This window comes from Tupaia chinensis, unplaced genomic scaffold (assembly GCF_000334495.1).
Source record: "Tupaia chinensis unplaced genomic scaffold, TupChi_1.0 Scaffold144586_1, whole genome shotgun sequence".
Classification (NCBI taxonomy): domain Eukaryota; kingdom Metazoa; phylum Chordata; class Mammalia; order Scandentia; family Tupaiidae; genus Tupaia; species Tupaia belangeri.
Window position 1 is genome coordinate 248,428 of NW_006204446.1, and position 15,069 is coordinate 263,496.

General features: G+C 35.1%; 1 protein-coding gene across 2 annotated transcripts in view; it reads left to right on the forward strand.

Moving 5' to 3' along the window:
- Positions 1–15,069, forward strand: part of CHIC1 (cysteine rich hydrophobic domain 1) — a 128,385-nt gene that overhangs the window by 17,787 nt on the left and 95,529 nt on the right. For both annotated transcript variants that reach the window (XM_027767751.1, XM_027767752.1), the window contains exons 2-3: positions 50–104; positions 7,120–7,275. In XM_027767751.1, coding sequence (XP_027623552.1) covers positions 50–104; positions 7,120–7,275 — 211 coding nt within the window. The remainder of the gene's footprint in view (positions 1–49; positions 105–7,119; positions 7,276–15,069) is intronic.

Sequence of the window (15,069 nt, forward strand, 5' to 3'; positions counted from 1 at the left end):
GAGTTAAATCTGCTGGGTAGAATATATTTGTTCTGTCTTTGTTTTTAAGGTTTGGCTTGAGCAACAAGTTTGATACTGAATTTCCCTCAGTTCTAACAGGGAAGGTAAGTGAGAGTTTGCTTTAAACTTTTTGATTCTAAAACATTGTTTTAAGGCTTACTCAGTGTTATGACAATTTTTTTTTAATTTACCAGAGGGTGTGCACACTCACTAGAGACAGACAGACAGACAGGGAGGGAGAAAGCCCCCACCTCCATAGGGTATGGTCACCCCATAGTCCCTTTTCCAACTTTTCCTACTTTTGGGATTTTATGCAATATGCACATATACCCAGTGGCTTAGGACTCCAACTGTGTGACTGGCCATGTGAGATCCAGTTATCTTAACCACCAGGCCATGGGCTGGCCCATGAAAAATGCTTTGACTCATCAACAATTAAGTCAAGTAATACAGGGCTCTACACTTGAAAGCTGTGTTGGTAAAGACTGAAAGCCGAATCCATGACTATAAGCCTCTGACTAGTTATTTTGTCTATTAATGCCAGCCATTATTTTTTAAGAGAGATTTTTGCTATAGGGCACATGCTCTCACTGGAGAGATAGAGACAGAGAGACACAAAGTGAAAAATCACCCCCCTCCCAGGGGGCAGGGCCTTGCTGCAGTCCCTTCTCCATTTTCCTCTCAGGATTTGGGCACAGACACACATGCGCCTGGTGTGAGTTTTAAGTTGCCAAGTCTGGGACTTGAACAGTGGTTGACTTCATGAGAGTCCAGCGATGTGACTATTGTGCCATCTGCTGATCCCAATGCCAGCCATTATTTAGTTATCTTCAGCTTGTCCAGTTTTGCCATTTTTTTCTCAGCATGGATAACTGTTACTGTTTTCATTTAGATCAGTACATTTCTTTGCTTTTAGAGCTAACAAAGTTGTTTTTTCACTGTATCGCCCTATTACTTTAAAAGTGCCGTATGATGTGATTTATTATAAATGAAAAGATTCAAAGTTTTAATTAGACAGTTTTCTGCCTTTTAGATAGCCTAAGCTTCTAAAATCAGATTCAGTACAATAAATTACCTTTCTCTTTCATGGTTCTCCTATATGGAGTAGTATCTTCTAGCATTGAAGCTCAAAATTCAAAGACTTCCTAGAATCAGAAATTTTAAGTCTAGAGATCTAAAGTAAAGCATGATGGCAAAAGAGTAACATATTGTATACTGAAATTTGCTAAAAGTAGGTTTCAGGTGCTCTTAATCACACACACACACAAACTCATAAACACAGACACAGAAAGGTAACTGGGAGGAGATGGATATGTTCATTTTTTTTCACTATGTATGTTTGTATCAAAACATCATGTGGTTCACCTGCAATATGTGCAATTAAAAAAATTAACTATGCTTGGGAAATCCTCTTACAACAGTAAGAGGTGTAACTTTCCAGGCCCAAAGGAGAAGGCTGTGCCTAAAGCAAAATGTTATTTATACTTATTTGTTACTTAAGGAAATATAGAAGAGAAAAAAAGCCTTTAGATTACAAAATACTCAACAGTTTCCAGCGGTTAATAGCTGAATGCCTAGGTAACTGATGATGTTTTTGAGTTAAAAGAAGTGAACTTTTTGGTTTTGGAGCTTGTAATTTAATTTTATCCTGTTTAATTTTAGTACTAGAAAAATGCTATTTATCAATATAAATTTTGGGTGTATTTTAAAATCATTCCATTCTCTAAAGGGCTTTTATGCCATTTTAGTGTTAATTTTTCTCATATTGTTAGTGAGCAAAGCAAGCTATAAATCAGTGTGTATAGTATATATAAGACATGGGAGAAATAAGCACATCAGTAGTTGTATTTTTACATAAAGAAATCCTATAAAAGTATACCTGAGACTAATAAAAGTGATTGTCTGAGTATCTTTTTGTATTGTTTTGATTTTTTAACCAGGCTACTATATTATATATCAAGTCTTTTAATTTATTCTCTCTTGTTCTAAAGTCTTTGAGAATGAGATAAGATGCTTTTACTAATATTGGCTTTTATTTTTGTCTTGATGCACTTTCTGGTTGGTTGCTCTCCTAACTTTTGGCTTAAGTCTGATCTCCCCCCATAATTTCTTTAGGGAAGAAAAAAGAAAAACACGGGAGACTTATTTCTTTATTTTCCCCCCAAAGGATATCTTTGTGATTGTAAGAAATTCTGTTTAATTTAGTCCTGAGAGCTATTTTACCCTTTATTTGCTCATTTCCTCCTTGAAAAGTGGGATCTACTTTGGGATAGAATAGAGTAGCAATAAACAGCTTTACAATCACATCTGTATTGAAGTCTAAGTACTATCACTTACAGGCTATGTGGCCTTGAGCTAGCCACACTCCCCTCAGCCTCAGGGGAAAAATACATGAAAAATAAAGGTAATATTGATAATTACTTCATTTCTTGTTTTAAAGATTAAATGATAGAGCATATATAAAGTTCCTAAAATACTGTCAAGATTTTATTTCTCAGTGTTACTTTGTGGGTGTTTTTGACTATTCTTAAGGAGTGTATCCCAGTTTCACCCTGGTTGTTTTTCCAATTTCCTCATTGGCTCTCAATTTTTAATTAATTTTTGTTATTTTTTCTTTATCTAAGTAATGATTTATTCACTGATCCCATCACTAATTTGTCCTAAGGTTGTTAATCTTTTCTGTCTCTCCTGAAGTATAATGTCATATTCCTCCGTAGAATAAACAGGCGACCATAGTCCTGGCTAAATTAACATTAGAAAACATGTGGCCATTTAGTTTTTAGGACACAACCCTTAGGTGTGAGATTTTGGCCTTACTCTCTAATATGTTCTACCAATCTATACTGATCCTTTAGAATAATTCACCAGTTGAAGCAGCAGTTTAGATTTTTGTTGTATGAATTGATCATAAATGTTTTCTCTAAGTGAATAGAATTGATATGGAAATATCTCTTGAGTAATAAATTTATAGAAAGATGGGAAATTCAAAATTAAAAGTAAAGATCATGAATTAAATACAATTCCAATGGAAAAATTACATTTTTTCTTGATGCTGTTACATGTGTTGACCAAACAGTTACATCTAGCTTTAGTATTGGCTTAGTTTTTTAAAAGTTTAAATTCTAGGGTCAAGAAATTCTAGAAAGTGAATGATCTAAAAATGTCAGTGAATAGAGTTCTGAGGCCTAAGAATTAAACATTTCTTAAATTAGCCAGTTGTATGTGTTCAAGGAATCTTCAGAATTTATTTTCATACTTCCTCATTTCTTTCCGAGCCTTCTGAAACTAAAATTTCACTGGCCCAAAAGAAAGCATATTTTTTTAAAACTAGAGAAATAAGAATGGAGAGTTGCTTTTGATATACATTCACACACCCTGAATGTTCTGAATATGAACTTATTCTTTAAAACATCCACTCTTTTCAGGTGATTGTTTTTACAGCATGTATCATAATGATGTGTGACTATTCATTATCTATAGTCCACTAAATTTTTTATGCATTGGATAAGACATAAGTAATACTATAATATGTTTCTTAGTGTGTGGTGGTAAGAAACATTAAAAGGAATTCTGAAGGTCTGGATTTTTAAAAGTCACATGGTGGTAATATTAGTTTTCATGTTTCTCTTTAATGAGATAGTTTTTTTCTAATAGACACTATTTTATTTGTTTAGGTTACTTTGGATTATCAAGTGGCAAAAAGAATTTATATGAATCTGGGAAAAAAATATTTGAATTCCAGAATTAACAGCGTTTGTATGAAAACATTTTTAAATGAAATAAAAGCAATAGCTAAAATAGTAAAAAAAAAAAAAAAAAAGAAAAAACAACAAAAAAAACCTACCTTTTATAAAATCTGTCAGCATGAATGAGATTCTAAATAGTTTTTATGCCTGCCTGAACTAACCAAAAATGCAGTGAATTCTGAAAACCTAAAAAGCCATTTTGACAATCTCTGTAGCTGAATATTAATTTTTTGCTTTTGTGTTAATGCTTTTAATGCAGATAAAAGATAATCTTTTATATCAAGTGCAGAAAGTATTGTTTTCCCTGTTTCACTAAAGATAAGGCCTCCTGTCAAGATAGAACATATCAAGAAGGTATAGTATATACCCATAGATTCTGGTGAACAGAAAATGAAAGAGCCACAGAACTTTGGGAAGGAAATTAACGCTTCTGTCCTCAACTTGAAACCATTACATGGGGAAATTAGTGTGCAGTGTTGAGACTCCTAAGCCATAAAAATTGACCTTTACTATTGTGATACAATATGACAAGTGATTGATGGGATTGTGTTCCTGGCAATTGAAGGAGGCAAGTCAGTCTTGCTGGGATTTGCTTAGATTTTCTTCTGTTTACAGAGTCTCCTGCATCCTGTTATAAAATATTATGACCATTTCCCCACCTTTATGATGTGGTTTTATTTTTCTTCCCAAGAGAGTCAAAAACAAAGAAATGTTTCTTTACAACCCATAGTTCAGCTAGAAAGTAACCTTCATTACTAGAGATACTCAGTTATATGGAAGTAAATGAGTAAGATGTTATTAACTCTGATTCTACACAGTTAACATTTCTTTCACATTGTTTAAAATCAGGAATTAATCAATTCTCATTTCCTATGACATGATGTTTTATGACTTTTACTGTTATTCAAGTACAGATTTTTTTCAGAGACAATCCTACCCTCCATTTAAAGTTAAAATGCAAATTTTAGTTTGTGGTTTGAAATTCTAGCAGATGTTTTGCTTTTTCATGTATTTGTCCTACAACTTCAAAAATTTTAAATTCTCATTTTTAGTCACTTTAATATTTTAGTTTTTAATTTGCCTATAGTGAGAGTACAAACTGAGACTATTAGGTATTAAAAGTGGAAAGTATTAGCAGCAAAAAGGAAAATTAACACATTTTAGGAATGCTTTTTGTTTTCATTTCCAGAAGCATGTATTTATTACAAGACAAATTTTATGTACCTTGGCATGTAATTTATTACACTCATAGTATTTTAAACAAAAAGCCAGTTATTCTTTACTTTTTTCCTATTATTCTCTAGCTTCAATCTCCCCAGACTTCTAATATTGTTCAGCTCTGGTAGAAGTGGGGATTTCTTTTCTAAGGTTCTTTATAGCTATACTTTTTTTCTTTTGTATTGATTCATTTCTACATCTAGCCTCACCCTTTACTTTTTTTTTTTCCATGTGATGGTACTCACTTTAAAATAAAAATTTAAATTCTAATTACAAACACTTAAATTTGCAAATGCACAGAATTAATCATTGTATAGTTTGTATTAGTTCATATAAAATTTGCCATGTTTTAAAACATATTAGTGATTCTGGATACAGAATTTAAAGAAAGTTAATATTATATTACAAATTAGAACTAAAGCTGTAAAATGCTTTTCTTTTAATTCCTATTTGATTGTTTGGTGGTTCCCTAGGGAAAAACTGCTTGGAGAGTTATATCTTTTTTATTTTTTTGGAGAGTCTTTTGTCTAGGGTCCATACACTCTCCAGAAGGACAGAGAGAAACAGAGAGACAGAAAGTGAGAAATCATCCCCTGGGGGGGGCGATGGCTATGCCGCAATCCCTTCGCCTCTAGACTCCTCTCGGGATCTTGGGCACACATGCACACGCACCCGGCATGAGTTTAAGCGACCGTATCTAGGACTGGAACTGTGGTCAACTACATGGGAGTCCAGCAACATAGCCATTACACCAACTGCTGGTCCCAGAGAGTTGTATCTTAAGATAGTAATTTGGGGACCAGCAGATGGCTTAGTGGTTATGTTGCTGGACTCCCACATGGGCAACAGTGGTTCGAGTCTTGGACCTGGTGGCTTGAAACTCACACCTGGCTCAAGTGCCTGTATGCCTAAGATCCTAGGAAGAAAATAGAGGAGAAGGGAGTGAAGTTTGGCCATCCCCACTAGGGGTGATTTCTCAGTGTCTCTCTCACTGTCTCTGTCTTTCCCCCAACCTCCTTCAAGCACATACACCCTAAGGCAAAAACTTCTAAAACAAAACAAAGCTAGTACCTTTAATTTTTTTTTTCATTTATTTTGTAAAGACTTGAAGAACTGATGAACACTGAATCTGTGTTCAAAACGTAGTAGAGTATTTTTATGTTTATAATGTTTATAGCAAATTGCAAAGTATTAATAGTTACCTGATCAAACTCCTTACTTTCAGGTAAAACTATATGCAAAAGAGAGCTTTTCTTCCTCCAAATCTACTCAGAAATGATTTGTAGCCTTCGTTTTTTCATAGCATACCAGTTCATATATTCTTTGAAAGGTATAATATCTGTTCCCCCTAAAGTATACAAAATAAATGTTTATTATTTTCATTTTATAGAGGGGAAACTATAGAATTTTTCAGAGCTATTAAGTAATTAGACTCTACGTTTCTTTACTTATTGTCTAATGTTCTTAGCTTGCTTTTTTTCTCTTTTCAATTATAAGGCATAGTTCTCTGAATTTATTTTTCATATTTATCTCAGAAATTTTGTCATTTAACTGGAATTCTTTGTGCAGTGGATGTCTTTACATCATGTTGCTGAAAATCTACATGGAAAATGAAATCAATGTGCTTGCCCCATGTAATCAAAGGTTTGAGACTTACAGTTTCACAGTTGTTGGTCAATGTATTAGGAAGGAAATCAGATCATCAGTTTCATGGTCTAAGCAATTAACCTTATAGGGTGATATGAATAATTCTAATAAAGCTTATATACTAGCAATGTTTTAATCATGATCGTGCTTAGTCCTAAGTTTTGTGTTGTTATAACATCTGCTAATAGGTGACCCTTGAACAACATAGGTTTGATAGTGTGGGGTCCACTTATATGTAGATTTTCTTCAATAAATACTGTAAATCTATGCTCTCTGTCTTATGATTTTAATAACATTGTATTTTCTCTAGCTTACTTTATTGTAAGAATACAATATATAATACATATACAAGATATGTGGTACATACAGGGAAAGATGGGGAAGAAATATATTTAGACATTTGTAATTCTTTAAAGTATTTATAATAGGACAAACATTTTCCTTGAAGTTTGGAGATAAATACTGGAAAGCTACCTACAGTGTATGAAATATTATGTCCTTTTTGTAGGTGGCCCCAGAAGAATTTAAGACCAGCATTGGCCGTGTGAATGCATGTTTGAAAAAGGCTCTCCCAGTCAATGTGAAATGGCTGCTGTGTGGTTGTCTCTGCTGCTGTTGTACACTGGGTTGCAGTCTGTGGCCTGTTATTTGTCTCAACAAAAGAGTGAGTAACTGTTTTCTTATGTAATAAAAAAACTAACATTTACTGAACATTTAACTGTGTGCCAAGAACTGTTTCAAGTTCCTGTCTTTACATGATTTATTTTATCCTCGTAACAATGCTATCCTTATTTTAGAGCTAAGCATACTCAGGAACCAGACCTTTATCAGCACTTTAACACTTAATATGGATTCCCATCATTATAAGTAAATGCAATGTAAGTAGTTAAGAAAATTTAATATAGGTGGACTGCTTTTTAAAAAAACAAAACTCAAAACTTAAGGTAACTCTGATTAAGAACGCCTATCTGACTTTAGGTATAAACCTCAGTGAATAAAGTGAACATACTATAAAGTACTACTGTGATGGGGCAATATAGCTTACTGCAGTCATTAAATATATATTAATAGGTATGCTTTGAATGTATTTTAATTTTTTTTTTGGAGAGGTTTTTGCTATAGGGCACATGTGCTTGCCAGACAGACAGAGAGAGACAGAGAGATAGAAAGCGAAAAATCACCCCCCGGGGGGATGGCCAGCACGCACACGCACCTGGCGTGAGTTTAAGCCACCGGGTCCGGCACTCGAACTGTAGTCGACTACATGGGAGTCCAGTGACACAGTCATTACACTAACTGCTGGTCCCTGGACTTCCCTCTTATGACTGCTTTTGTTGTGTCCCATAGATTATGGAAGTCATGTACTCATTATCATTGGTTTCTATGAATCTTTTTATTTCAGTTTTAATTTCGTCAGTAGTTGTGAAGTAATTCAGGAATAGGTTATTAGCTGGTCCCTGTATTTTAAAATTTCAAAAAGTGTTTTAGTTTTAATAGGTCAAAATCAAAAAATGTTTAGGGAAATTTGTTTAAAATTTAAAGCCAGGAAAAGGGTTAGGATTTAGTTCAAATAGTAAATGAACCTATCTACAGTTCAAGAGAAGATAAAAATTCTTAAATATGGAAATCAAAACATCGAAGAAAATCAGTAATGATTTAGTCTAAAGTAAAAAAAAATCTATTTCACTAGTTCAGACTCACGTAATTAATTACTCTTCTATTGAATTTGCATTGTTACTATGGTCTGATCTCTCCATTTAAACTCTGGAAGTTAATATTCAACTCTGGACTTGTCCCTACCATTAGGTTGGACATTCTTTTGTTTGTTTCTTGTACTCTTATTTCTGTGTGTCTGATTTTAGTTTTACTGGCATAGCACTTCCTTCAGTACTTTTTGGAGAGCTGGTATGGTGTTGGTAAATTCTTTCAGGTTTTGTTATTCTGAGGTTTTTGTCCTTTTTTCCTATATGAAAGATAATCTTGCTGAGTATAGTATTCTTGGTTAAATTGTTTTTCACTTAACACTTTGAATATATTTTCCCATTCTTTCCTTGCTTGCATTTTTTCAGGTGAGAGATCCACCATTAGCCTTATGGGATATCCTTTGAAAGTAACTTGACATTTCTCTCGCCAAATTTTAGTATCTTCTGTGGTTTTGGTCAATCTGGCTGTGATGTGCCTTAGAGAAGATCTTCTTGGGTTGATTCTGTGTGGGGTCCTTGGTATTTTTGGGGTCTAGGTATTTCAGTGCCTCTCTAGGTTTGAAAAGTTTTCTTTTAGGATTTCATGGAATAGATTATTTATGCCCTTATTAGTCTCTTCACCTTTGGGGATACTGATCATCTGGATGTTTGGGCATTTAATGATGTCTAGTATAAAGCTTATGTTATTCTCAAGAGGATAGAGAAAGATAGCAAGTGAACAATAGAGAGGCAGAACGTTAGTGAGAAACAGATATGGCTTATTAACCGTTGATGATGACATGTATAGTATTCTCAACTGGATTGGTCTGAGAAGTATTTCATGATGGGCAAAGTATTTTTTAAAAATAAATAAAAATAAAATTTAAAAAAGCTTATGTTATTCTCATTTTTTGGGTTATTTTCTCAGTCTTTTTGATGAATTTTTCTAGGTCAGAGGTTCTATCTTCTACATCTGAGATTCGATCTTCTGCATGATCTAATCTGCTTTTGATAACTTTCAGTTGAAGTTTTGATTTCCTTTATTACAGCCTTCATCTCTATGAATTCCTTTTGATTCTTTTTTATAATTTATATCTCCTCTTTCAGCTCATGCAAGAACTTCACCTCCTGGAACTCAGTGTCTCTTTTCTCCTGCATCTTCTGGAGTTTGTTGTCTCTATTCTCTTGTGCCTCTGTTAGCTTTGTTCCTGTGAATATTTTCAATTTAATTTCCATGAGTTTCCTTGTATTCTTTGTGGAGGAAGAGGAGTTACTATTGTCTTAATTTCTCTTATTTCTTGTGCTTCTGAGGTGGTTTCTGGTCATCTGATGGATTATACTTTTTTCCCTATTTTTTGGAGTTAAATCTGAGCAATCAGAGGAATGCAGAAGCATGTGACCTGCAGTCTGTACACAGTACTGTTTTTATACCTTTGCACAATTGGTTCAATGAAAATTGAGGATTAATCTGACCCTAAATGTATTCAGATATTTAGCTACTCAGCACCTAGGACTGTCTAGAAAATAGTGTATGGAGTCTGAGCAGAAAAGTGAGAAAGGTAAAAAGAAACAGAAAAGGAATAGAAAAAAAAGAAGAGAAAACACAAGACAAAAACAATAAGAAAAAGAGAAGAAAAAGGAACTTTTTTGTCAATGAAGAAAGACAAAAGGCCAGCAGACATCTAAGTTTAAAAATTAAAAAAATAAAATAGAGAAAGAAAGATATAAAGACACAGAGAGAATACATAGGGTCTTCTTTTTTTGGGGAGAGGTTTTTGCTATAGGACACGTGCCCTCGCCAGAAAGAGAGAGGCAGAGAGACAGAAAACGAGAAATCACCCCCCGGGGGAATGGCCACGCCACAATCCCTTCTCCTCCATTCTCCTCTCGGAATCTTGGGCATGCACGCACACGCGCCCGGCATGAGTTTAAGCCACCGGGTCCAGGACTCGCACCGCAGTTGGCTACATGGGAATCCAGCGACATAGCCATTATGCTAACTGCTGGTCCCAATAGGGTCTTCTAATCTGGCTCCTGGCTACACCAGGGAGCAGGAGGGTGAAATCTGGGCAGAGGGTCTTCGGTGGTCCAAATCTCTGAAAGGGGCCACTTTTAGCTGAAAGTAGATGATTACTGATTGGCTTATCCTATGCAGCAGAAGGAAAGGTAAGAATTAGAAATAAAAAGCCAACAGATAGCTAAGTTTAAAAATTAAAAAAATATATAGAGAGATAAAGATGGAAAGACACAGAGTAAGTAGGGTCTTCTGGCTATACTGGAGAGCAGAGGGTCTTCAGTGGTTGAAATCCCTCAAAGGGGCTGCTTTTAACTGACATGTAGATGGTTGCTGATTGGCTTATCCTGGCTCCTGACTAGACCGGGGAGCAGGAGAGTGAAGTCTTGGCAGAGGATCTTCAGTCTATGTCATGGACTTAAGACTACTATCTTAATCTTGTCTTCTTTAAAATTTTGTTTTGGTCTTCTGAATGTTTATTTTTCCCTAGTGAAGAGTTATCTTTAAAAATGTTAATTTAAGGGACCAACAGATGGCCTAATGGTTATGTCACTGGACTCCCACATAGTCGACTGTGGTTCCAAGTTCCAGACCTGAAGCCTTATAACTTACACTGTGTGTGTGTGTGTGTGTGTGTGTGTGTGCATGCCCAAGATCCCCAGAGGAGAATGGAAGAGAGGGGGATTGTGGGGTGGATATTCCCCCAAGGTGGGTGACTTCTCAGTTTCTGTTTTTCTGTCTCAGTCTCTCCAGGGAGCTTAGGTGCCCCACAGCAAAAATCTCTAAAAAAAAAAAAGATAGTGTTAATTGAAGCCAATGAGGAAAATTAATTTTACCTAAGTTTCTTTTTCCTTCCCTTTGTAATACCTTCTTCAAAAAGACAAATACTGAAATACTGCCAATCTTATGATGTTTTTTTAATGGAAAAGTTAGGCATTTTATTGATTACCTTGCTAACTACCAGTAGGCCAGAGCTTCACTTTCAGTAGAGTTTAGTTTATTATTTGTTAGTGAATGTACAGTATTCTTAAATAGCTTTTTCTAAGTTAAAAAAGTTGACAGCTTAAATGTATTTTAATTGACGTATCTTTCTTTCAAAAGAGACAATCAACAACTCCCACCTATCCCCATTATTTTAATGGCCTAAATGTCAATAAATTATACTTTGGATCACCATCATGTAAATACAACCAATCTCAGTTACTTGAAAAAAAAAAAAATATATATATGTATTTTAAAGAGGTTTTTGCCATAGGGCATGTGTGCTTACTGGGGAGAGACGGAGACAGTGAGAGGAAAAGGGAGAAATCATCCCCCAGGGGAAATTGACTCACCACAGTCCCTTCTCCTCCATTCTCTTCCTGGTATCTTGGGTATGTATGCACTTGCACCTGGCATGATTTTCAAGCCACTGGGTCTGAGACTTGCAACTACATGGGAGTCCAGTGACACAGCCGTTACTCTAACTGCTGGTCCCCCCAAAAAAGATTTTTTTAGCTTTAAATTATCCAGGATCTATCTTTTTTTCTTATGATCTATTTACATTTGGCCTATTTGTTACTACCTCTACCAGTGGGCCTGAAATAGGGAGAAGCAATTTTTCAATAATTTAATTCTACTGTGAGCACTTCTAGAATAGTCAATGGAAAATAAGATGGTACTAATGCTGTGATCTCTTCCTATCTTCCATTGCTTTGGTTAATTAAGAGTTTATACAGTCAGCCATGTGGGAGTCCAGTGCCCTTAACCACTATGCCACCTGCTAGCCCCTGACCTGTCATTTTTTTTTAAAAGTTTGTTTAGTACAGATTTGAAGGCTTCTGTCATGAGCCAAATCCATTCCACAATATTTTTAAACATTTGAATTAATTGCCAGCCTTTATTTATATATTTATTTATTTAATTTATATATACACACACAGTTTATAAAGCAAAAAATTATAGAACATGCTTTTTTCCAACACAGAATTTTACGTTTTTTATCATCCACTCTCTACCACCCAAGTCCCTACCTTACAGTCTCTAGTATCTATACTTATCCTTGCTACCATAATATCTACAGATTTTTGGATTTCTGTCAGAGTGCGGACATTCAGTATATATTAAATGGGATGCATTTACAGTGTTTCTCTTTTATTTATTTTTTAAAAATTTATTTTACATTTTCAATCACTGTACATCACTTAACTTGTAAAGTGGTTTTACCCAACTTGAATGCACTTCACACCAGTCCAGTTGAAGATATTATATACATTATCATTAACAGATAATAATCCATTTTTGTGTCTATAAATGCCTTACCTCTCTATGTTTCTCCTTAATTTCTTTCCTCACACTCTCTCCCTTCTGCCACCCTCTTCCCACAGTCTCCAGTATCCATAAGCATTTTCCATGCTTCCATATCCTCTAGTCTTTTTTTATTTTAATTTATTCATGAAGTCACTATACATCACTTACCGTGTAAAGTGAATTTTCCCAACATGAATACACTTCACACCAGTCCAGTTGAGGATACTATACACATTATCATCAACAAATATTCATCCATTTTTGTGTTCCATAAATGTCTTGTCTCTGTTTTTGTCCTTAATTTTTTTATATTCTCCCTCTTTTCCCAGCTTCTTCACACACTGTCTCCAGTATCCATAACAATTTTCCATGCTTCTATATCCTCTAATCTTTTTTATTTTATATATTTAATCACTATACATCACTTACCTTGTAAAGTGAATTTATCCAACATGAATACACTTCACACCAGTCCAGTTCAGGATATTCAGTATTCATAACCATTTTCTATGCTTCATAACCTCTAAGCTTTAAGATTCCTCAATAAAGTGTGAACAGTTGGTATAAAGTGGAGACATACAATGTCCCTCTTTCATAGCCTGATTTGCTTCACTCATGTTCTATCAAATACCCAGATCTTGTTTTTTATAGCTGAGTGGTATTCCGTAGGGTGTATGTGCCACACTTTTTTAATCTGTTCATCTGTTCATGGACATTTGAGTTGGTTCCGTGTCTTAGCAATTGTGAATAATGCTGCAAAAAACATGGATGTGCAAGCACTTCTCTGACTGAGCATTCTCCTGTACTATGAGCAGATACCCAGGAGTGGAATTGCTGGATCATATGATAGTTCTATTAGTTGTTCTCCACAGTGGCTGGACCAATTTATATTCCCACCAGCAGTGTAGGAGAGTTCCCTTTTCATCATAGCCTCCCCAACACTTACCTTTTTTTTTTTTTTTAATGTTAGCCATTCTGACTGGAGTTAGATGGTATTTCATTGTGATTTTGATCTTCATGTCCATTAGGACGAACTATGTTGAGCATTTTTTCATATGCTTTTAGGCTGTTCCTGTGTCTTCTTTAAGAGTTGTTTGTTCAGCTCATTTTCCCAACTTTTGATTTTTTTTTTTTTTCCGGATAAGCCACTTGAGGTCCATGTGTATTCTGGTTAGCAGTCCCTTATCTAAGGTATAGTTTACAAAAGTATTCTCCCATTCTAAGGGTTGTTGAGTTACACTAATTACTATGTCTTTTTCAGTGTATAAATGTCTTAATCTAATGTATTCCCACTTGTCTGTTTTTGGAATTTTTGCCTGTGTTTTGAGGGTCTTATTTAAGAAGTCTTTGCCTACTCTAATGTCTCCCAGAGTTTCCCCAGTGTTTTCCACCAGTAGTTTTGTAGTTCAAGATCTTAGGTTTAGATCTTTGATCCACTTTAAGTTGATTTTTGTCAGTTGTGAGAGATAGGGGTCCAGGTTCATCTTTCTGCAGGTGGATACCCAGTTTTTCCAGCACAAGTTGCTAAAGAGGCTTTCCTGTTCAAAGTAGATTGACTGCTACTCTTTGTAAAAACTCAGTTGACTGTATGTTTTGGATTTATTTGTGGGGTCTCTATTCCATTCTGTTGGTTCACATGTCTGTTTTTGTGCTAATACCATGTTGTCTTGATCACAGCTTTGTAGTATATATTGGGATCAGGGACTGTTGTCTCCTACTCCATTCTTCTTGCTTAGAATTGCTTTTGCAATATACTGTCTTTTATGATTCCAGATAAATTCTTTGATTTTCTTTTATAAATCTGTGAAGAATGTCTTTGGTAATTTGATAGGTATTGCATTAAATATGTAGCTTAATTTGTGTAGAATTGCCATTTTTTTTCTTTTTCTGGAGAGGTTTTTGCTATAGGGCACGTGCACTCACCAGAAAGACAGAGAGACAAGAGAGACAGAAAGTGAGAAATCACCCCCCCAGGGGGGATGGTCATGCCACAATCCCTTCTCCTCCATTCTTCTCTCAGGATCTTGGGCACACACGCACACGCACCCGGCATGAGTTTAAGCCACCGGGTCCAGGACTCGAACCACATTTGACTACATGGGAGTCCAGCGACATAGCCATTACGCTAACTGCTGGTCCCAGAATTGCCACTTTGATTATATTAATTCTTCTAATTCAGGAACTTGAGATATCCATCAACTTTTTTGTGTCATTTTTTATTTTGTTCTTTAGATTTGCGTAATTTTTCTTTTACTTTGTTGGTTAGATTTATTCCCGAGTATCTTATATACTTTTTGTGGCTGTGGTAAATAAGGTTACTTTCTTTAGTTATATGTCAGTCTGCTTCTTGTTTGTATATAGAAATGCTATAGAATTTTATATGTTGAGTTTGTATCCTGCCACTTTTCTGCATTCATTTATTACTTCCAGGAGCTTTTTGGTGAATACCTTTGGGTCTTCTGTGTATAAAATC